The sequence below is a fragment of the Schistocerca cancellata genome, chromosome 4, assembly GCF_023864275.1.
Source record: "Schistocerca cancellata isolate TAMUIC-IGC-003103 chromosome 4, iqSchCanc2.1, whole genome shotgun sequence".
Classification (NCBI taxonomy): Eukaryota; Metazoa; Arthropoda; class Insecta; order Orthoptera; family Acrididae; genus Schistocerca; species Schistocerca cancellata.
In genome coordinates, this window is record NC_064629.1 from 636,670,887 (window position 1) to 636,696,592 (window position 25,706).

General features: G+C 40.5%; 1 protein-coding gene across 1 annotated transcript in view; it reads left to right on the top strand.

Annotated features, from left to right (window-relative positions):
- LOC126184358 (uncharacterized) overlaps positions 1–19,688 on the top strand; it is a 77,951-nt gene extending 58,263 nt beyond the window's left edge. The window contains exons 7-8 of the mRNA XM_049926738.1: positions 19,327–19,424; positions 19,549–19,688. Of these exons, the coding sequence (XP_049782695.1) occupies positions 19,327–19,424; positions 19,549–19,688 (238 nt within the window). The remainder of the gene's footprint in view (positions 1–19,326; positions 19,425–19,548) is intronic.
- Positions 19,689–25,706: the final 6,018 nt, after the last annotated feature.

The following is a 25,706-nucleotide window of genomic DNA, read 5'->3' on the forward strand; positions in this document are numbered from 1 at the left end:
ATTACACTGTCCCGTTGAACATGCAGTTCTCCAGGGTGTGTTGTGAGTGAAGTAGTCTGAGGGATTGAGAGTGTATCAGAGAGAAGCATTGGTTAACTGTGTGTGTACATGTGCTGACTAAAATGCCATATATCTACACTAAAGAAGAAAATGAATATATAGTGTATGTTCCCAGCTTCTGAGATGGGATGGTAGTGGTCCTGTTGCTGTCAAAAAATACCATTGGTATTTTTCAACATGTCAAATTCGTGAAATTCCTGATCATATAGTGTCTTCCAGAGTTGTCACCACATTGCATGAAACATATATTCAGCCAAGTTCTAGGTTTTCTTCCAAATGTGTTGTTCAACAGCCTGTGCGGGAACAGCAAAACATTGGTGAAATGATGGAGTGTTGTCCTACTACCAGCAGATGGTGACTTTCTGCATGTGCTGATGTCCAATGAATGTGCGTATGGTGAACATTACATATGGAAAACATGTATCCATTTCACATTCAGTGCACCCACAATCTTTACATTGCTGACAATGCCACATGACTTGAATTTTGTTACTAGTTAAATGAGACTCATTAGTTGCTTCCAGTAATACTATGTACTGATGAAACCTGTAGTAACCAAGTAATACATGACACTGATCCTAGTAACACAAATAAGGCTTTATTTATAAAGCTCTGAAGAGTAACAGAAATAAGGTGACTCCACATTTAACAAAAGAAAAGAATCATACAGATTGCAACATAATCAGTACACAGAACAACTAATATGAGCAGTACAAACTATAAGTACATAGTGAGAGTGAGTCAGTGCTGCTCTGCATGTATGTAGACATGAGTTGCTGGTAGACGGCCCAGCAAAGACCATGCCATGTGCATGCCTGCTACAGGCAGCCTCTAGTGGCCACCCATTCTTGTACAGTTGGCAGTTGATTTTAGAACATGTGTGGCAACACTGCACTTCGTGAACTTGCACTCACACATAATAGTAATAGGATACAGCAAAATCATGTTTACATGGATTGTAATCAGCAACACATGTAACAGTCATCAGTGGTCAAAAGGAAACGTGCTACAGTGGAAACCAATTTTCAAGTTCAATTTCTATCAGTGTTCAGTGTGGCATCATTGGTAACATGCTGATAGGTACACTCATTTTAGAAGAGTGAATGGTAGGACAGAGCTACTTTAATTTTTTGGAAAATTCATTTGCTGAGCACCCTGAGGATGTTCCTTTGGCCATGCAGACTGCAATGCCTGCAGCATGATGGAGCCCATCCACATTATACTAGACATGTGGGGGAACATCTCAACTGCCTTTACCCTAATCCCTGCAATATTCATGGTAGTACAGATAGCTGGCCACCAATATCACCACACCTTATGTCATTAGGTTTTTGTTTATGGAATTGGATGAAATCTGACGAGTACAAGGTGCATTTAAGTTATAACACCTACAATTTTTTTTTCTCACAAACGAGTCACATGACTGCGAAACTTGTCACTTCTCAGTGCAATCTCCCTGAACCCATACACTTTTTTACATCATCAGTGCCATGATTGAATGGCCACAGTAAACGCTTCTGTAACAGCCTGATTTGACCACTGGAAAACTGCTGATGTGATAGCAACATGCCTAGTCAGTGTCCGACCACAGAGAGAGTCTTTAACCATTGAAAACAGCCAAAAGTCACTTTGGACTAGATTAGGTGAGTATGGAGCATGAGAAATCACTTCACTAAAGTGTCATATCCTTCAGAGGTATTGGTGCATTTGGCTTGGTGAAGGAGTACACATGCAGTCTTTCCTGCCCATTTTCCATGCAATGCTTGAAGGGGTTTGTTCTTCAAAATATCTTGGTTGATTGCAGCTGTCACTGTAGTGCCTTTTGGGATGCAATGAATAGGGATTATGCCATTGCTGTCCAATAGTATAGCCACCATCATTTTTTCAGCACTGACACTTACCCAAAATATTGTTAGTGGTGGTGGGTGTTTGTGCTCCCTTTGAGCTGATTAGTTCTTCATTTCAGGATTTAAAAATGGCATTCATATCTCATCCACTATCACATTTGATTAAATGAACCTGGAGGACACTTTTTGCATTTTCAAGTCTTCATGCAGGACTGTGTGCACAGATCCCATGGGAATGCTAATTTTGGAGGTGCGTTCCACACTAATTTGGTGATCCTTCAAAATAACTTTCTCCACTCGCTCAATCATGTTGTCAGACTGGCTGGTGTGAGGTCAAGATTGTATTGGTTTGTTGTCACATGACATTCTGCCTTCTTTGAAATGTCACACTCGTGAACACAGTTGGACATGTCCATGACACCATCACCACAACTCCCTCTCAGATGGTGGTGAATTTTAATCACTGTGATGCCACAAAAAAGGAGACAATAAATAATTACACACTGTTCCTGTAATGAAAATGTCACATTTTAACTAACAAAAACAATTCTCACTCTAGCTGTTGCCAATTGAGTTCTTTTTGTGCCATACAGTGCTGCCATCTCCACCTTTTAAAACAAACCTCATGTTTCTATCTCTTTCCATTCCTCAGGATAAATTCAGGGGTGTATAACTTGAACACATTTCATACAAACAAAAGCTAAATACATGAGCTTAATGATTTGGTCACATCATGGATACTGCTGCCCTCATTAGGGAACGTGTAGAGGTACTCAGACAACTAGTACAACATGTTCTTCCAAGAGCTGGTGGGATATTTGAACATTTATTGTGAACTATACAACAGCTGTAATATGACACACGTAATAATGCTTGTAGGTGAATGCGTTAAAAATATGAATTTTTTGATTGATACTTTGTGCAAAACATGTTGTAATGTTTACTAACTGTTATATGTTGTACATGTTTAAACTTGACAATGTATTGAATAATACAGGAAATAAAGAACAATGCACATTAAATGTGTTCCATCTTGGAAACCATTTTGGTTACGGCATATGTCTGTATAAAGTTTATTGCTTCAAATATCATACCTATCATATCCCTAAATATTGGCCATTCCTCCTGGGAGAACCAGCATATACCTCAATCAGCAACACTCCTGTCACACCACCTTGCTTCTGAAAATGTTCCCCCATTTAGAATGATATAATGAGTTGGAAGTCTTTAATGCAATTTCATACCTATTACAATATTTCATCTCCTGTTTTGTTTATTATAAGGTAGTGTAGAACTGCTTTGAAAGCTTTGAAGAAGGCAATATGCATGGCAGCAATCCAGGTCATTCTGATGCACCAACACTAGGGCAGATGGCTTTGATCCATTGGCTGATATTAATAGGAAATTTTTTTGGGGTTTCTATCAACTTTGTAGATAAGATCTTGCTTTCCAGTTCATTGAAAATTTCTCTCATAACTCTCTTTACACTTATTTTGATTTTATTCAGGTTTTCTTTGTTGTACAGAATTTGGCTGCATTTAAATCTGCTATGCAGCTCTCCCTACTTTGCGAGTAGATTTTAAATATGATTATCAAACCATAAAGGTTCCTCCTCATTCCTCATTATGCTCCTTGGAAAAATCTTGTGTGGCACATAGCCTACAATTCTTATGAATTTGTGCCATATAGCTCCTAACTTTCCCTTGGCAACTTTTCCTTGTCAGAGCTGAATGTTTGTCATTGGCTGATTAGGCAGCTGCTAGCATTCTCTTGTCTAGCTTAAAATTTAGTTGTACATAAGTGAGCATGAACTCTGTAATATTCTTATGATCACTTATTGATCCCTGTAGATTCACTAAGTCAAGGCGAATGATATATCTGTTCCCAGGATTTCTAGTGTGCTGGTAGGTTTCCCTCACAAGCTGGATCAAGGTAATTTAGAGGTTTTTTTTTTCTCACATGAACCTTTGTTCATTCCTCTTGTTACAAACACAAGCATCTTCCAATCTATAGCTGGTAGACCCAATTTTTTCTATCAGTATGGCATGATAGTATCCAAGCTTTCTCTGAAGTGTTCCACTGCCTTAATTCTTGATTGGGCTGGTCGTAGGAAAACTAGCATCTACATATCAGTATGAGAATAATCACTTTTATTACATACTGCGAAAAAATCACAATGCAAAACATTAGCAAGCTAACAAGAACAGAACAATCAAAGAGCATAAATTGTTAAAGAAACACTGCACTTGTAACATGTTTATTAGTCAATTATGTCACTCCTACACATTCTCCACCCACCCCAAAGTACAGAGCACTGGGAATAAAGAGGAATTTGGAGTTGACTGCACAGCCATTTTGTTTGTGGATGACTGGGCATGACGGACATCTAATTGTAGTAGGTGACACTGCTGATTCTGGGGAGTGGAGGTCAGAAGGTGTGCCATTGGTAAAAGACATCGAGGTAGGAGCAAGCAGTATTGACCCTCTGGTGTTGGCATGGCACTGTTATAAGTTGGTGGTAATATCCAGGCAGGCTTAACTCATTTGATGAAGCCTTTGGTGCACTTGTAGCTTTGACAATATCCATCATGTGTTTCCCACACCACAAAACTGGGAAGGGTCTGGAGCAGGGAAACTGTATTGGTGGGCAGGCTAGATCTGTCCAAAGCATGATGTGAGAGCAGTCTGCTAGAGCCTTATGCTTGAAAACTGTGTGAGATTCATGGTGTGACACAGGAGGCTGATGTATCCATGCTACATGATTCCTCAGTTGCTGTACCAGGTGGGGAAGCTGCAACTCATTTGATAGAGGTGAGCAATTGTGAAAATCTGCTGGGATGCCCAGAGGTTTGCTTTACACCATCTCTGCTGATGGCAAACAGAGGTCCATTCTGAAGCTTGGTCATAGTCCTAGCAGAGTGAGGGGCAACACTTGAGTCCAAGCATCATTGTGGTACGTTAGGGAGGCTTGCCATTGCTTGCTGAGTGGTAGTTCATTGTACAATGACAATGGAAACCACACAGTTTTGACAGTTCATTGAAAAGGTGTGACTCAAATTGCCATCCTCAGTTTGTAGTGATGAGGGGATGGTGATTGAAACATCCCAACCAGGTCTTGACAGATGTCCTAACAGTCATGTCAGCAGATGTGTCCTTGATCGAAACAGTCTCTGCCCACCACATGCATCTCTCCACCGCCATGACTATATACCTGTAGCCTTCATACAGGGGAAGAGGACTCAGCATCAATGTGAGTGTGCTCGAACCTCATCACTGATGCCAGAAAATGCCCCACATCTGTGTGCACATGATGTCCAATCTTGTTGTATTGGCACTCTGTGTACATGCATCTTTCCTGTCTGAAGGCCATATGAATTGATCAATCATCTGTTTGACTGTGGCAATGGTCTCAGGCTGTTCCAGCATGTAAATAATGTTAAAAACCATCTGTTGAAACAGAGGCATGATATCATGACTCAGTATGTTTGTAGATACCATTGAGTCAGATGTCCATTGTAAATTTTCAGATGTATTCAATGTGTCAGAACTGGTATAGAGAGCACTTGCTGCTGGTCTTTTGGAATGCTGACACAATGGGTTTTATGTCACTATAAATGGTAACAGGTTGGGGCTCAACAAGTGGGCAGAAATGTTGCGGACTCTCCCATAGATCACTAAAAGCTCCCTGCCATACGTGTTCCAATGTGTTTGGCTGGGCTGCAGTTTTTGGAGAAACTCAGAAATAGCTAATGTCCATTCAGTTTTATATATAGTGCTGTACCAATAGCGTACTTGGTGACAGCAACAACCAAAGATAAGCTCACCTCAGGAGAGGGGTGAGCGAGTGCCACAGCTTCAGCATGACTTTCTTGTAAGTCCTTGAAAGCAGTTTTTCCATCTCCAATGGAGAGGATGCTTGCCTGATGTGTTGTGGCCTGCCAGTGTATGTTTGAAAGTCATTTGTGTTGTAGAGGTTCTTGGGACATGGGGTCTGTAAAAATTTACCATGCCAAAGAAATACCCCAGTTGTTGATAATTCTGCAACCACTCAAGGCACATGAAGTATCAAACTTCCCAGGTAAGGCTGTAATGCCATGCTCTAATACTTTATGGCCAAGTTATCACAGGTTCATGACAATACACTTGTCCTTGTTTAATGTAATTCCATTGTCAGTTAACCTCTGTTGTACCTCCTTTAAGTGATTTTTATCTAACTGGGCATTTTTAGAAACTACTAGTATCTTAGTGAGGTAATCGAAGCAAAATGGAAGGCTCCTTTGAACACCACCCAAAAAACAGTGCCCCTTCTGGGATGCATTTTTAAGCCTGAAAGGCATAACAGAAAACTCAAACAGTCCACACATCATCATCATTCCAGTTTTATGTGTGTCACTGATTGCCACTGGAATTGGACTATATGCTTTTCAGCAATAAAACACATTATAAATAGTCACACCCATCAGAGCCCTTGTGAAATCCTGGATGTTTGGTATTGGGTACCTATCCAGGATTGTTCAGGTGTTTACCATACAATAATCATCACTAGAATGACATGAGTGGTGAAGAGCATTGATTGTCTGAACAGCATGTGGTTCCATCCTGAAACATCTCTACAAAAATAACTTTGGTGTCATGGAATCATTCTGGTGCAATGTGAAAGATACTTAAAGAAACAAGTGAACCAAGGGTGTTACATTATGTTGCACTGTTGCATGTGTGGTCATGACCAGTGATTTCGCAGCATTTGCATCTAGATTTACATAAAAACTCCATAATCCAGCGTGTGATGCATGGCAGAGGATACCCTGTACCACTACTAGTCATTTCCTTTCCTACTCCATTTGCAAATAGGGCAAAGGAAAACTGACTGTGCATATGCCTCCTCATTAGCCCTAATTTCTTATATCTTATCCTCATGGTCCTTACACAAAATGTATGTTGGTACCAATGGAATCATGCTGCAGTCAGCTTCAAATGCCAGTTCTCTAAATTTTCTCAATAGTGTTCCTTGAGAAGAACATTACCTTCCCTCCATGGATTCCCATTTGTGTTCCCAAAGCATCTCTGTAACATCTGCATGTTGTTCAAATCTACCAGTAACAAATCTAGCAGCCTACCTCTGAATTGCTTCATTGTCTTCTTTTAATCTGACCTAGTATGCATCCCAAAGATTCAATCAGTACTCAAGAACAGGTTGCAGTAGCATTGCATATGCAGTCTCCTTTACAGATGAACTATACTTTCCTAAAATTCTCCTGATAAGTATAAGTTGACCATTCACCTTTCCAACTGCAGTTTTCACATCTCATTCCATTTCATATCACTTTGCAACGTTACACCCAAATATTTAAATGACGTGACTGTGTCAAGCAGGACACTACTAATCCTGTATCCATACACTACAGATTTGTTTTTCCTGCTCATCTGCATTAACTTACATTTTTCTACATTTAAGATAGCTGCCATTCACTATGCCAACAAGAAATGTTGTTTACACCATCTTGTACCCTCCAACAGTCCCTCAATCAAGACATCTTCCTGTACACTACAGCATCATCAGCAAACAACCACAGATTGCTGCCCACTCTGTCCCCCATCCTCCTTTGATTTTGTCCATCGCCCTTACTTGCCCTGAGGATGTGGTTTTATCTGGGAGAGGTGAGCTATAATCTGTTTGCCAGTTCCAAAGTCCTTTAAGTTCCCTATAATAGTTTTAAGGAATCCACTGACCTCCAAGGGTCCCTTTAAATGCAGCAGCAACTTTTTTCTGATCCTCTCCATTGCCTTACTGTTTCCTTGATAGTCCTTAATGAACATCCCCCGTCCCCAATTCAGTAAGTTTTGTCTGCCTTGTTTGATTATAGTGTTTATGTTCTCTTTTATAGACTCGAAAAATATTCTTTTCTGCCAACCACCACTTTGGAATCTCCTGATGAGAATTGATGTTCTCTGGTAACAAGTCCTCAATAAACTAAAAATTGCAAAGAGTGGTGGCTAACCTATAACCAACTGAGACTGGCCGGAGCAATTTTGTCACTCTCATGCTAAGTAGTACCAAAGGCCATCATGAGCCAATGCAATGAATGGTCCCATCCACCTTGATTGCTGCTATGGTAAGCAATTATTGCAGATTTCAAGCTGTGATTAATTCTCTCTCTGTATGAAGATTTAGGATAAAAGGGTATTGTTGTAAGATAGATTCCCATATCAAGGCAAAAATGTGTAAACTTGATAGACATAAAGGTGGTAGCATTATACATCATGAAACATTGGGGTGTGCCAAATGTTTCAAAAAGGTATTGTGAATTCTAAATAAATATCTGGTTGTTAGCAGCTTGGGCTGGTAACAACCAATGAAATTGCGATAAACTCATCCACATATGTGAGAATACATTTATTAGCACTAACTGTGCAAGGCAGTAGACCCACAGAGTCAATATACATTTGTGAGTCCTCAGTTTCTCCCAGTGTATTTGTAGACTGAAAATTCCACAGATGTACTGCCAGCTCATAGTCTCCAACAGGCACAATATTTCAGCAATCAAACATGTTGCCATCGTCAGGTGCACTGATGAACTGAGACCCTGCGGGCATGCGACCAACTAATATCCTCTGATATTCCATGCTCCCATGAGACGCTCTGTCCATGGTCAGCAACCGTGGCCACACATCAGCAGTCATGGAGACACTAGCATCAGTGTTTGTGATGGTGTTGATGTGAGCTCTCTGTCCGCCCTAATTGCCAGGTCATTTTGTTTGCTGAGAATCTTCTTAATTTAAGTCAGTGCTGGTTCCCAGTCCTTGCTGCCATTATAACCACATCATCCATGGTATGAATTTCTAGGGCCTCTCTAATGATGCTGTCCCAATATTGGGAAGTCTGTGCCAAGATCCTGGTATGTTTATACTCCATCGCATGATTCTCGGACTAACAGTGCTCGGTGACCGTTGATTTTTTGGGATACACAGTTGAGTGTGTCTAAGGTGTTCTCTGCAAAAACATTTGATGGAGTGCATTGTTTGTGCTACATATGTCTTCCCACATTGACATAGAATCTGGTATATGTCAGCCTTCCACAAGCTGAGATCATCATCTTTGACTCTTCCCAATAATGCTCAAGTTTTATTGGGTGGGCAAAAGACGGTTTTTACTTAGGGCTTCTTCAATATTCGTCCAATTTTTCCTGATAATGTGCCAGTGTACCATACGAAGGTAGTGGCTGCCTCTTCCTCCATGGCTTCTTCCATCTCCACAGATTGTTCTGGTGTGATTCTGTGATTCTGGGTACTCTTTTTTTTGGAATACAGTTCTGAGGTGTTCCAGCTCCTTGAGCAGACACTGCATCTGAAATGGTGTGCACCCTGTGTTCTAGTTGTTTTAGTACCTCATTCTTCTGCAAAGGGTGGTGGCAGCTCTCTGTATGCAAATATGGGTCAGTGTATGTTTTCTTCCGATACACACTGTGGCCCAGGGTGCCATCACCTCTTCTCTTGACCATGACATCCAGGAATGGTAATCTTCCTTCTGCTTCAGTTTCCACATTGAATTTGATGTTGGGATGTATGAATTTTAAATGTGTAAGGAAGTCAAGGAGTTTGTCCATTCCAGTGGACCAGGCAATGAATGTGTCACCCACATAATGGAAAAACATGTGCGTTTCCATTTGGATGATGCCAGAGCTTCCTCCTCAAAGTATCCCCTACACAAATTCGTGACCACAGGTGAGAGTAGGGTGCCCATTGTGACTCCTTCTGTTTGTTCATAGTATTCTCCATTAAACAGAAAATACATGGAAGCCAGGAATGCCTGAAAAGCTTGGTGGTCCTCCAGTCAAATTTCTGACCAAGAACCTCTAGTGACTCTCACAGAGGTACCCTGGTGAATAACGAAACAACGTCAATATTCACCAGGATATCTGAGTCTTTCACCCTGCAGTTGTTAAGGCATTTTACAAAATCCATAGAACTGTGCATTTGAAGAGAGCATTTCCCCAACTAAGGGCTTACTATTTCCATCAGGTATTTTGCCAGCAAATATGTAGGTGCCCCAGTGTTTCTGACAATGGAACGCAATGGCAACTCATCTTTGTGAACTTTTCGGAGACCATAAAATAATGGTGGTACAGGTCCTTGAGGTAACAGTTTCTTGGAGACACCCTCTGGTAAATCCACATCATTGAGAAGAGCATCTACAGCTCGAGGTCTAGTGGCTAACGTTGCTGCCTCTGGATCACAGGGTCCCGGGTTCGATTCCTGGCCGGGTTGAGGATTTTCTCTGCCCGTGGACTGGATGTTTGTGTTGTCATCATTTCATCATGATCATTCATGACAGTGGCTAGACTGCATTGCATAAATGTTGGACTGTGTAAAAATTGGGTCTTTGTACAGATGCTGATGACAGTGCAGTTGAGCACTCCGCCCATCAAACATTATCAACATTGAGAAGAGCCCTAGTCTTGTTCTCCACCTTCTTAGTGGGGTCAGCATTGGTCTTCCCATAGAAGTCATCATCTAGCAGCTCTGCACCTTCTCAGTGTAGTCCTTCATCACCAGGTAAGACAACAATCTCAGTGCACCCTCTCAGGTCCCAAAATATTCGTCAGAGCACGGCAGGTTTCATGGCATACTTCTTCCAGTGCTTCAGGCAGTAGTCACGCCACAACTTGTTCAACTGCACTGATGATGTCTGCAACCAATGTGTAATTAGGGAAGGGAGCAAAGTTAAGTCCCTTCTCCAGAACTGAAACCACATCACCACTCAGTTCCTCATCAGTCAGATTGATGACTTCTTACACGCAGTCTCTAGTGATGGTTTTGTCAGGGAGACATGGGAATTTTGATATTTGACATGTATGTCGTCTCCTTTACAGGTGAACCACACTTTCCTAAAATTCTTCCAATAAATAGAAGTAGACCATTCACCTTCCCTACAACAATCCTCACATATTTATACCATTTCATATCACTTTCCAATGTTATGCCCAGATATTTAAATGATGCAGGACACTACTAATGCTGCATCCAAACATTACAGGTTTGTTTTTCCTACTCATCTTAATTTACATTTTTCTACATTTAAGATAGCTATCATTTATCACACCAACTAGAAATTTTGTCTAAGTCGGTTATTATCTTGTTACAGTCACTCAACAAACACACTTTCCTGTACACCATGGAATCATCAGCAAACAACCACAGATTGTTGCCCACCCTGTCTGCCAGATCAGTCATGTATATAGAAAATAACAGTGGTCCTATCACACTTCCATGGAGCTCTACTGATGATACCCTGATCAACACTCACCATCAACAACAATATGATGTGTTCTAGCACTTAAGAAGCCTTTGAACCACAACCTGTTCCATGTGCTCATGACTTTATTAACAGTCTGCACAAGAAATATGGAATCTACCTGTTGCTCTTCAACCATAGTTTCCAGGATGTCATGTGAGAAAAGGGCAAGCTTGTTTTTCACAAGTGATGCACTCTAAAACCATGCTGATTCATCAACATAAGCGTCTTGGCCTCAAGAAAATTGGTTATATTTGAACTGAGAATATGTTCAAGGATTTTGCAGCATCTTATGGATATTGGTCTATAATTTTCCAGATCTGTTCTTTTATCCTTCTTATACAGGGTGAGTCTGTTACACATCACTGGATTCGTCTCAATAGCTGCCATCAGAAAATAATTATCAAACTATAGCATTCCATTTAAAAAAACAAAGTTGACCTTCATATCTCTAAATTGACCCCACCTAGCAACAAAAACCAACGTCGTATTATGGCCCCCGTGGTCCCATGCAACTTTTGTCCCACAAACTTTTCAGCTCCTATCATACTTTCGGAGTTATTCTTGGTGGCAATAGTTAGTGACTTACCCTGTATACAGGAGTTACCTACACTTTTTTTCCAGTCACTGAGGACCTGCACAAGGCAAGAGATTTGTGATAAAAGCAAGATAGTTAAGGGGCCATTGCTGTAGGGAACTCCTTGTAAAATCAAATTGAGATTCTGTATAGACCTGGCACCTTATTTGCTTTCAACTCTTTCAGTTGTTTCTCCATGCTAGAGGTGTATATTACTATGTTGTCCATACAGGAGTCTGTTTGATGGTCAAATGTCTATATGTTTGTATGGTTCTCTTATGTGAACAATTTCTTAAATGTGAAATTTAAAACTCCAACTTTCATTTTGCTGTCTTCAACTGCCACACCGGACAGGCCTGTGAGTGAGTGGATGGATGTCTTAGACCTCTTAGTGATTTTACATAGGACCAGAATTTTCTTGGGTTCTCAATCAGATCCTTTACTAGGGTATGACAGCAGTAGTTGTTGTATGCTTCATGCATAGATCTTTACACAGATGTACAAATCTCTACTAACCATTACCTATCATCATTTGTGCATACCCTTTGGAACAGAGAGTTTAACAGTCTTTGCCTCCTCAGAATTTACCAAATTTTGTTGTTAAACAATGGTGGTTTTCTTTCCATCATTCATCTACTTACTAGGCACATACTTCTTCAGAGTAAGATTTACAATCTGCTTAAACATCATCCATAATTTTTCTGTGTCCATGATATTGGAAGTATATGATATCATTTCAGTGTCTAAATGAGATGCTGATAACTGCATATCTGGTCTTTCCAGCAGAAACACTGTCCTAACCTTCTTGACTTTCATAAGCATAGTTGCTATAAAGATATCATGGAAATCCCTATCTCTATACTGATACTGCCAATAAGGTCCATCTTGTTTGTAGCCACAAGACCTAAGATACTTCCATTTTGTGTGGACTGTCAAACTAACTGCTCAAGACAGTTTTAAGAAAACATGTTCAAAAGTACTTCCAAAGACTGACCATCTGTATCCCCCACAACAAATCCACAGGCATCGCAGTCTGTTTTTGGTAGGTTAAAGTCACCTCCAACTAGTATTGCATGGTGAGGGTACCTCACACCTCTTTGAATGACTCTAAAACTGTCATAGCAGAACTAGGGACTGGTAGAAATATCCATCTATTAACTTCGTTTCACCTAGACCTGTTATATGCATCCAACTTCACTGTTACAGTCAACTTTGACCTCAATAGAGATGATATGTTATGTTTCCAATGACACTGCTGTATGAAAGGCAATGTCGCATTGTGAAGATGTGTTAAGATTTCTAATGGTTTGCAGTTTGCTTGTAGTTCACATTTGTGGCCTTCAGGGTACCTTCTAACACATTGTTTTCCATACATAACCCAACTGTTTCAGGCTTGACTGTTGCATAATCATCTTCATTGTTATGGAGCTTGGATACTCAGTTGCAAATGATATGTATCAGGCAAGTATTTTGTAAATTCATAGTCAGAGCAGCTTGTGTGAGGCAGTCTGTCCCCGAAATTGGTTGACCAATGGCAGTTAACACAGATGTCCACTTGCACTGATCGGTGAGGCCAATGTCAAACCAAAGTCTTGTGACTATATTTGCTTATGATGGAATCATGGACTGCCATTATATGGAGCATACTGGCTTGATTTGCATCCAGAGAGTAAATTCATTGTGTCCATATGATAGTTTATAGGGGAGGCGGTGGGGGGCAGACCCAGGGGTATGGAGTATTTTTAATACTTTGGAATACAAATGCTAACTTTTAAGTAGCCATAAAAAGTTCCAGTGTCAACCCTATTAAAAAAACAACATAATACTGAATTTTAAATCAGTTTATTGAAAGAAAAATACATGCCTGCACTATATTTTTTCCTTTCCCTGAGAGCTAGGGTGAGGGGCTGCTTGTCCCCTTTTATGGATGCCCTTGGAGTACATGGCTGTCAGCATGCTGTCATCTGATCCCTTGTTGATTAAAAACACTAAGCCTGAAGAATAGTCAGTGACAAACATCCTTTGTGATGTAGTCAAGTATAGTCACGCTGGAGGTGACAGCGTGGGTCTTGTACTGCAGCTGGCAGCACAATGAGTAGATGCTGTATATGGCATACAGCCATAAGTGGAAGGTATCCAAGCAAATCATGGCAAACAACCTATCCACAAAACAACAGTTTCTTATTCAGGTAATTGGTATGATAGTACAGGGTTATTACAAATGATTGAAGCGATTTCACAGCTCTACAATAACTTTATTATTTGAGATATTTTCACAATGCTTTGCACATACATACAAAAACTCAAAAAAAATTTTTAGGCATTCACAAATGTTTGATATGTGCCCCTTTAGTGATTCAGCAGACATCAAGCCGATAATCAAGTTCCTCCCACACTCGGCGCAGCATGTCCCCATCAATGAGTTCGAAAGCATCGTTGATGCGAGCTCGCAGTTCTGACACATTTCGTGGTAGAGGAGGTTTAAACATTGAATCTTTCACATAACCCCACAGAAAGAAATCGCATGGGGTTAAGTCGGGAGAGCGTGGAGGCCATGACATGAATTGCTGATCATGATCTCCACCATGACCAATCCATCGGTTTTCCAATCTCCTGTTTAAGAACTGCGGAACATCATGATGGAAGTGCGGTGGAGCACCATCCTGTTGAAAGATGAAGTCGGTGCTGTCGGTCTCCAGTTGTGGCATGAGCCAATTTTCCAGCATGTCCAGATACACGTGTTCAACCCTTTCTTCACTCACTGCAGGCCGACCCACTGATTTCCCCTTACGGAGGCATCCAGAAGCTTTAAACTGTGCATACAATCGCCGAATGGAGTTAGCAGTTGGTGGATCTTTGTTGAACTTCGTCCTGAAGTGTTGTTTCACTGTTATCACTGACTGATGTGAGTGCATTTCAAGCACGACATACGCTTTCTCGGCTCCTGTCGCCATTTTGTCTCACTGCGCTCTCGAGCGCTCTGGCGGCAGAAACCTGAAGTGCGGCTTCAGCCGAACAAAACTTTATGAGTTTTTCTACGTATCTGTAGTGTGTCGTGACCATGTGTCAATGAATGGAGCTACAGTGAATTTATGAAATTGCTTCAATCATTTGTAATAGCCCTGTATTCACTTTTATTACACACAGCCAAAAAATCATGTTACAAACAAGATTAGCAAGATAACAAGAACAGAAAGGTCAAAGATCATAAAAAGTTAAAGAAATGCTAGAGTTGTCACATATTGATTAGTCAATTATGTTACTCTCATATTGTTAATGTAAGTGGTGAATTACTGCTTGTGGCTTGCCTTTAATACTTATCTTGCATTCTGACTCTGTATTTATCTACTTAGTCACTTCCAAGATTTCAATGGCAATAAATATGCTACCAGCATTATTAGGTTACAGCCACCTTTCCATTATTTATATCACACATAATTTATTTCCTGTTTCAGACAGGTTTCTGCCCCAAGCATTAAATGCACATTAGCACTGTTACTAAGTTTGAGTAATTCTGGAAACATATAATAAAATAATGCCTTTACACAAACTAAATGCTTTGGCTGCTGTAAGTAGCTATACCCATACATCCTACTGTGAAAGCTGATTCACTACTGATCTGTTTCAGTGTTCATTGACCTATTTCAATCGCATGAAAGTGGTACTTATTGTAGGATGAAATTGTGCTATAAAATATATATATACATGGCTACAGTCCCCTCAAATATTTGTATAGTTAAAGAAATAAATAATAAAGGCTAATGCACACAGATGAAAGTTTTTGGATATCTGCTTCCAGTCAGCTATATAAAATTCAATAAATGGGCTAATCACATTACTCTCACCAAATATATGGCTGCTGACACTGCTGCAATGATAGCTGACACATTACAGGATGAATTTTGGGTATTCTAACGGCTTGGTTTACATATAGCTTCCAGAAGTGGCCATTTTGGAGGCAAATACCATTTTCTGTAAACAGTACAAAACCTTACCTTAGTAGAATAAGGCATGTGGCTACTAGTTAAATGTGACCACTGGTTAGTTCTCTAGCCATTATACTGAAATAATTAAATGCTTCTCAGAATCTCTGAGCTAAGCTACATTAGAGTGTATAAAGTTTGATTGTTCACAAACTGGCAAAAAAGAAACCCATAAGCAATACTGTAAAGAGGTTCACTTTCATAAATCTGCTGCGAAAAGTAAAAGAGGAGGAATGCTTAAAGCTTACACGCCTCATCAAAGTTATTTCTTTCAATCTTTTGATATTTTGAAAAATAAAGATGAAGTGTGCTGTTTGTCTGTTTTTGCAAGGTGTATCAATATTCAAAGGCAAACTTCAGGAAATGTCTCCTCATATGGAGAGAAAAAATTTTGGGGGGTGAATGTGGGACCCCTCAGATGCATAAGTACAAGCCTATGGCAGAATGTTAATTATAATGTACACACAGAATTATAATGTTTGCCATAATAAAAAGAAATGTACTGGTTTTAACTGTCACACTAGTAAGTACATTGCACAGTAATGTGATATGAGGTTAAATACCTTGGAAACATGTGTGCACAGTATTTGCATGTTCAGGCATTGTGAGTAGGTCCATTCATTATTTGTGGTTAGTAAAGGTCAGCTTGTTGCTGTTGTGAAGTGCTGCCTAATGTATACAAATAAAAGAGCTCATGAGTTGCCATATATGTCAACATTTGGTACCCTGTAACTCTTTGTAAATGTGTTGATTTAATCAGGAATACTATCAGATTATCATACCAAAATAAATCTAAGGACTCCACCACTGACCGTGCAGACACAAGAATTTCTGCATAGGTTAAGGACAAAAGCACCTATCACATGATGTGTCACTGCTGAGTCACGTAGCTCAATGAAACTTGGACCATATGTAGAAAGAACTAATACAGTGCAGTACAGGAGGTAACTAAAATAAATATGCAGTGAGGTGAACAGAAATGATAATTTTATTCAAAGACAATAATAAGACTGAAGTTACTGCAATTCATGGTGGTTCCCTGAAGATTACAAAAGGTGGGACATGCTTCTTGATAAAGTACATGATTCTCATGGATGGCAATGCATGCTCTGCAATGTATTCTCCCACTGGCCACAAGGTTGATAAGTAGTTCTGATAGCAGGGTGTTTCATTCCTCCACCATTGCAATTGACAACAACTGTACAGTCACTGATGCATGTGGACATGCTGTAATATGTCTCCACAATACATCCCGCATGTGCTAGATGGGATTTAATCTGGAAGTATGATCAGGCCAGTCCATTTGCCCAGTATCACCTCACTCTGAGAGCTCCTCCTCCTGTGCTGCTTGATGTGTTTGCACATTGTCATCCATAAAAATTAAATCAGAGCCATATGCATCAGTTAAAAGATGCACATGGGGGAGGAGTACAATGTCACTATAACACTGACTGGCATGTGTGCCGTGTCCAAAGATTTGGAGGTCAGTATGTTTATTTAACATTATGTCTCCCCACATCATAACACTTGCACTACCAAAACAACTAGGTTTAATAATGCTGGACATAAACTCATGTGGTAAGATGTGGGAACACATAATGTATGCAGGAACATTGTTGAACATGATTATTTTGGTGGTCCAAGTGTTACTGTACGGAGAAGCATAATGTTTCATTGGCGTACTGAGCTCCAAATCTTTGAAAAGGTAGACCCACTGGGCAACATGATTGTAATCCTTCCTCACATGTTTTTTTTTTCAGTGGCACATATGATCATAACTTCTTTTTTATGGGTGACAATGCATGACAGCACTGAGCAGTGCAAGTGGAGGAGCTCTTGGCATGTGTGGGATGCATTGGGGAAACATACTACAGCACATCCACACACACTAATGATCATCCAGCAGTTGTTGACCATGCTGATGGAGGAAAGGAATTCCCTACCACAAGAGCTCCTCACCAACCTTGAGCCAGTTTGGAAGAATGTTGTAGAGCATGCATTGTTATCTGTGTTGATCACACACCCAATTAAGAAGCATGTCCCACCATTTGAAATGCCAGGGGATCATCATAAATTGTATTGACTTCAGTTTAATTGTTGTCTTTCAATAGAAGTATCACTTCTGTTTGTCTCACTGCATATTTCTTTCAGTTACCTTCTGTACAATACTTTAGATGTTCTTACTATGTATAGCCAAAGTTTCATCAAGCTTTGTTACTTGGCAGTGACACATCATGCAAAAGTTACTTTTGTTCTTAAGTTTTGCACACCAGTGTATATATTAAACTCTAGCACATGTCTAAAAAGAGTAGCTCCTATAGAGAAACAATAAATACTAAATGCTGTGGACTGAAATTCTAGAGCCAGTACCACACATTTAGGCCTGCAGATGAAACTGACATGTGTGACAATCTGGAGGGTGTCATAGCAACATATTATGTATCCATAACATCTGCAGTACGTACGGTCTTTGACTGTTACACATTATTCTACATGAATAACATTATACAGGTGCTTCTTATAATAATGTGAGATGATACCTAGCTTTGCATCTAGCTACTGTGTTATTCATGTACATGTGACATTCACAAGGATCAGGATGTAAAATGTTCATTTCCAGTGGATGTTTGTGGACATAAACAGATTCTCCATTAATATTTGAAAAATATAATTAAACCTTACATTTTTCCAGATACAATTACTGACCAGAACTTCACACATTAAACAGGAGCAATGTTTCTAGTGTCCTGAGTGCTGGTTTAGCCCCACATTTCAATCTATCTTCTCACCTGCATCCTAATACAAGGGGCACCCATTCCTACAGACGAAGAAAGGGAGAGGGAATCAGTCCCCATCGCCACCCCACCCCCTACCTCACCAACCACAGCTCTCAGCGAAAGAAAGCAGTATAGTGTATTCAGGTTTTTTTTTTTTTTTACCTGAAACACCATACCCCAAGGTATAGCCGCCCCCCCCCCCCCCCCCAATTAACTAATGTATGGGTGCCTTTGCCTAAAACACATTATAGCCTTCACTGGATTGACAGATTACTTAAGAGCATATTCCTTTGACTTAAGACCTTTTCACTTTTATTTGTGTGAAAAACCAAGTATTCATGTGTGCCTACTGAGAGCCTGTCAGTTGAGACGCAAATAACTAAGCATTTTTCAGCATGCACAGCTTGCAATGCCATGATGAGCAAAGGCCTTTAGGCTACTCATTCCCTCTGATATGCAACAATAGTGTAACATTTCACCAGTGATAGTGGCATTAACTCAGTAATTATGCATTTTTGTTCCCATTTTCGTTACATTATTATTCTTCTCTCTTATGAGGAGGACATACATCTTCTTTTGGATACTGCATTACTATTACAAGGTTAGTGGTTTTGAAACATCATACAATCCGTTAGGTTTTAACATAAATATAGCACTAGATCACTGCACTCCATTGACAAAAATTTAATTTTTTGCTATATGACCTAGTGGCCTATGGTTTCTCTCATTCATGTCAGCATCATATCTAACAAAATAGTTGTAGGTTATTTAAAAATTTCTTTCATTGCAGCACAGGTGACCAGAATATCTCTTCAGAATTACAGTTAACAACAGCAGCAACAGAAAAAATTACCATGCACTCAAGGTTAAGAATGGTGGATTTTCTTGGTAAGATTCAGTGGTATTATTCTGATAACAACTTTGAAAATGTAAACCAAAGAATATTAGAATATGAGTAAATTATTATTATGGTTGAAATTCATCTAATACTTAGTTGCTTCTTGACTTGCAGTTGCAGTGGCATGCCTTACTAGACTTTTTACTGAACTCACTTTGTACGATGTTGTTGTCATCCTCTTCAGTGGAGCAAGGTCCATTACACGTCATCTAAAGAACAGTTTTACTAAAAGAGCATCTATACGTATTTCTTGAAGGGAAAAGATCCATGACACATTCCATTGCAGTGAAGCAACATTAATCTAAAATTTTAGAAATTAGCAATTAAGAGTGTTCACAGCTACATATATATGCTACAGTTATAATAATAAAAAAATAAATAAAAAATAAAAAGAAACATGAAATTGTTCATGTTATCCTTTCATATTCCTGTCAAAAGTTCCCAGGGCAAGGGGGATCAAAGCCAGTGATCTTATTCTGGTTTGCACAGACACTGCTACCTAACTAGAATTATTAATGTAAGAAATTAGATAAATAAAAATATCATGACATGCATGACAGACCTCAAACTGGCATTTGATTCGGTCAGGACGTACACTGCAGCACCTTGCACGTGTCACCTGTGGAGTATCCATAGCAGTGTTACCATTTTGAGCCTTAGGTACTGCCAGGCAATGTCGAGTTGTGTACTTGACATGGCTGATTGCCTCCTGCTGAAGGAGTGTTCTGGATACGTCTACATGCAGCCATCTGATAGGTAAATGGCTATGATTTTCTTAAGCAATAGTAGGGTGAACTGTTACATTACAAGAAAATATGCCAACACCCACATAAATTATGATGTGGTAAACTCCAGAAATAGGTAGAGATTGAATAGAGAATGATGTGATGAACTCCAGGAATAGGGAGACTGAATAGAGAATTTTCAGATTAATTGATTCAGTCATCCTTGAAATTCATCTATACAGGGTGAAGCAAAATATGCGCACTCTGCTTTGCAGCATGACTCCTCACATGCCAGCAATAAAAAAATGTCTCTCACAAAATTGTGTTTGGCGAGTACATATGGCAGGAAAAGGATGTTAAAGAGTGGCAGTCGGGCAACACTGTAACCACATGTAAGGTAATTACCATTGTTAGCACATACTGCACATGCTGTACAGTTGGTGTAGTGGATAGAGTTTTGGGTTAGCATGCAGGAGGGCAAGAGTTCAATCCTGGGTTGGGGCACATTTCTTTATTTGCTAATTTCATTCTGACATTTCATACTATAATATATAACGTTTCTTAGGTCACATGTATCCTAAATTTACAACATTTTGTAATATGTGGTTAGAAAAATAAGAAATAGACAGTTGAAGCAAATGACCTGTCACAGGACAGAATAACTACAAAAACAATATCAATTTCGAGATGCTAAAGATGATAGTGCAGTACAATAACACAACATCCGCTTGTCAGTTATACTACACATAATATGAGCACTCAGATGATGCACATTAGCAACCAGTGACAATATTAAAGCCCGTATTAATGATTGCATGACCTTCACAACAGAATACGTTGTCCTCAGAACAACATATGCTCAAAGCAACCCCCCTGCAAGTCCAAAAATTGCACAACCTTCAGATCATACAGCTCTGGACCCTTTGCAGCAAAGCTCGTACACAGTAACAAGAGCAGCACAAACACGTGCTACCAATTCTTCCACATTCATCAGTGGATTAGAGTACATGCGCTCCTTCAGGTGTCCCCACAGGAAGAAATCCAGGGGATTTAGGTCAGGTGGACATGGTAGCCATACAACTGGACCTCCATATCTGAGCCATTTCCCTGGAAATGTTCTGTCCAAATACTGTTGCACATTAATTCCAGAGTTTGGAGGTGCACCATCATGTTGGAACCTTATCCTCTGCTGAGCATGTAGTGGAACTTCTTCCAGCACATCAGGTAAATAGTTTGAGAGGAATGCATGATACCTTTGTGCAGTCAACTGATCAGGCAACATGTAGGGTCCTAAACACCTGTCCCCCAGAATTCCGGCCCAGATGTTGACACCAAAGCAAACTTGACATCCACAGTCGCGGGTGACATGTGGATTAACCTCACACAAATGGTGGGCGTTGTGCATATTGAAGACACTCTCACTAGTGAATGCTGCTTCATCCAACCATATTACAGTGTTCACAAAGTCATCGTTGGCTTCCTGGTTCAGAGAATTGCATTCACTGATCACGATCTGCAGGATGCAGGTGTTGTGTGAAAGCATAACGATAAGGGTGCAGCCAATGCTCAAGCAGCACATTAACAACTGTGCATTGCAAGACCCACAGCTGAATTGCTACATTACGTGTACTTCACTGAGGTTCTTAGTGTATGACCTCCAGAATAGCTTCCTCAGTAGCTGGAGTGTGGCGAGTCCATGGACAACATCTGTCATGCGATTGTTGAAGGAGAGAACCTGACTCCCGAAGGCACAGCTCCAGATGACGAAACACATTTTTATCTGAATGGCATCGATGAGGATATCTAGCAGCATATTCATGAACAGCAACAACAGCCCAGTTATCAGATGTACCAAGGACCAGAAGCATATCCACATATTCATTGTTTGTCTATGGCATACATCTACCACACTGGTTTAGAGGTTTACAATGAGAAAATTCAATATGTGTACACATGTACACTGTAGCCTGTTATAAGTGCGTCTCCAGTCACAACTAGTCCCTGTCTGGTGGATAGCATGTACAGTATAAACACGCAATCAGTACTGCGTGCTGTTCCACCTAACATGCATTACCCCTCTAACAGATATTGTTCTGCATGATTCATCCCAACACCACTAATTGTGAAATGTTTGGTTTCAAATTTTGCTGTTTCCTAAATGGTAATGGATATGATGTTTCCACAATCCCTTCAGTAGAATAACAATAATAATAATAATGCATTGAGATACATACCAAACAGCATGTGATTACCGGTCTCAACGTTGAAAGGCATAATTAGTGGGACAATGGTGATAACACATACAAATAGGAACCGAGTTTGGACATTATTCACAAAGCATATTGCTCACCCTTCTCGTAACATAAGGTCCGAACAAAATGTAATGGACCTGAACAAGACAAGAATAATAGTTGGTACTAATCTATGGGACCATTGGAGGAGGGTACGAGGAAAACAGGTTTAGCATCTATTAGATGAAATGGTGCAAATAAATTCACTCCCACAACATGGAAGCACTTCTTTCAAAGCTGACCAATCTTCCATTTCTATGATTGTAGTATGCAAGTGCAGATGCTTTCTAGAGGACATGCTGCAATCGCTGTTGGTGATTAAGATGCCTGATACCATACCACCTGGACTGCATTTACCAAATAAAAAAAAGCCTCAACCCAGGATTGAATCCTCGAACTCCTGCATGCTAACCAAAAACTCGATCCACTGGATCAACTGTACAGCACAACTAATATGTGCTGACAGAGGTAGTTACCATACATGTGGTTACAGCGTTGCCAGATTGTTACTCTTTAACATCCTTTTTCCGCTGGATGTACTCACGAGACGAAATTTTGTGAGGGACATTGTTTCATCACTGCCATGTGTGGAGTCGAGCTGCAAAGCCCGAGTGCACGAATTTCACATCATCCTGTATATCGTAAAAAAAAAGTATGTCATGTGCTTCACATTTGCTGCCCAGACACTGCAAGATGAATTCTGTTCCTTGGGCACAAGCCAGGATGGATCTATGTAGGGCAATGGTAAACAGTATATTTGAAATTATCTAGTACAATATCAGTTCTTGTGTTCATGTCATCTGGAAACTTCTAGTCGTATGCATGTTTATTACAGCTTGTACTCCTACAGACATGATTTCAGACTGTGGTGTCACCGCCAGACACCACACTTGCTAGGTGGTAGCCTTTAAATCGGCCGCGGTCCATTAGTATACGACGGACCCGCGTGTCGCCACTGTCAGTGATTGCAGACCGAGCGCCGCCACACGGCAGGTCTAGAGACACTTCCTAGCACTCGCCCCAGTTGTACAGCCAACTTTGCTAGCGATGGTTCACTGACAAATTACGCTCTCATTTGCCGAGACGATAGTTAGCATAGCCTTCAGCTACGTCATTTGCTACGACCTAGCAAGGCGCCTTTATCATTTGCTATTTATCTTGTGATGCATGTACCGTCAGACCGATGTTCACCAATTATGAATTAAAGTTAAGTATTCCAGTAATTACTTACGTTCTTTGCTACTATAAATTCCCTTAACTGTTCCAGACCTCACGCCAGCTTGCGTTAGCTTTAAACGCATGCCTTTCGGCTTCCTCATAGTGGCTTGGCTGTCTTGTCAAGTCACAACACAGACATTTGAAAAGGTTTTGTTGCAAAATATGGTAGCCCTTCCCTACAGGGGCTTCAACGATAGTAAACACTAGTAGTAACCTAGGGCTTGAAAAAGTCAGTTTATGACTCATCTAAACAAGATTGTGAACAGACCTTTTCATAATTGCTATAGTCCTTGTTGTATGCTCTCCCCTTTCCTCTCCTCATCATACACCAAGAAGTATGGAAAATTCTTCATTTTTGTTTATTTACAAAGTGCACACCATCAAACTGTTCTTGAGTGGTTGCCAGGTAGGAGATATTTACAGTACCACAGTAGCCCTCCAATGTGATATATTCATTTTGTTTAAAAGCCACTGTTCAGTACTCACTACTTTATTTGACACTCACCCATGATCATCTTGTTGACATCTTTTTAAGGAGGTAGGCATTTTGATTATTGCTTCACAGTATATTTATTCCCTCATCAGGTTTGTTGTAAGTAATCCACTTTGAAAGGAACAATTGCCACCAAAATTAACATTAGCCAGGACAGCAGACTGGCATTCTCTGGAGATTGAATTTCTGGGACACACTATATCCTCCACATGCTCCCAACCACTTGCTGAGACAATTCAGACAATAACCAATTTTCTGTGTCCCATGACGTTCAGGGAACTCAGCCAACTCCTCAGAGTCACAAATATTTTCATGCACCATCTAAAAGATGCTGCAAGCATACAGGAGCCCCTCACTACTACACTACAAGATGATTGCAAGAAAAGAAACTAGCCCATGTTCTGCACTGCCCCAATGATGGACGCTTTAAGTTCATGAAGTGCAACCTGTCTGATACCACCCTTCTGGCCCCTCCCCACACTACCATTCTACTCACTATCATCACTAATGGCAGCCAGTCTGCTTTAGGTGCCGTTCTCCAGCAATACGTTAGAGACAGCTGGTAGCCACTGGCCTTTCCTCAGCAGAGCTGCCTGACCCACTGCAAAAATTGTCCATGTACAACTACTATCAGGCAGTACAATACTTCCAGGCCTTAGTAGGAAGGTACTTCTTCATTGTCTTGGCCAACCACCACTCTCTTACAAGGTTTTGTGAAAAGGAAGGCACCCAGATATACCCCATAAAGTTCCACCAGCAAGAGTATGTGGTGCTATTCGTGACAGACATATATTATATACTTCGCATCGATAATATCATTGCCGACTACCTCAGCTTCTCTTGTACCCTTACCTCCCATCTAGACTAACCTTACCTCCCATCTAGACTAATGGCCCTGGCCTCTGCCCAATCCTCTGATCCTTACTTACACAAGCTGTGGAAGGATCTGAACTTGGGTCTTGTTCAACCACACAAAGTTGCCAACACTGACCTCCACATCTGGTGTGATCTCCTTACAGACCTTCACCACCTAGATGGTTTGGCAGACCATATTCATCCCAAACTTCCCCCTGACTTCTCCAAACCAGCCTTTGATCACCTCCATGATCTGACACATCTTGGGGTCTGTGGCCCTCATGCAGGAGCTCTTTTTCTGGCCTGTGCTTCAGCAAGATTGTAGCATCTGGATCCATGCCTGTATCCCATGCCAGCACACCAAGGTGGGCCATCATATGCACACTCTGATTACTGTTTTCCCTCCAGTGGAACATTGGTTCTTACACATGCACATTGACATTGTGGGCCCTCTTCTGTCATCAAATGGCTACCAATACACAAACACTGTTGGCAAGGCTTTCAGCAACACATGGATTTCAGTTGCCTCCTTCACATAACTTTGCACAGTGGTTGACAATTTACATCCTGCCTTTCCAAAACACTCCATGAAACTTCCAGCATCTTAATTCACTTCACTACAAGCTACCTTTCTGCCACCAACAGCATGGTGCAGCAATTTCACAGGACTTCAAAAGTCACCCTCTCCTG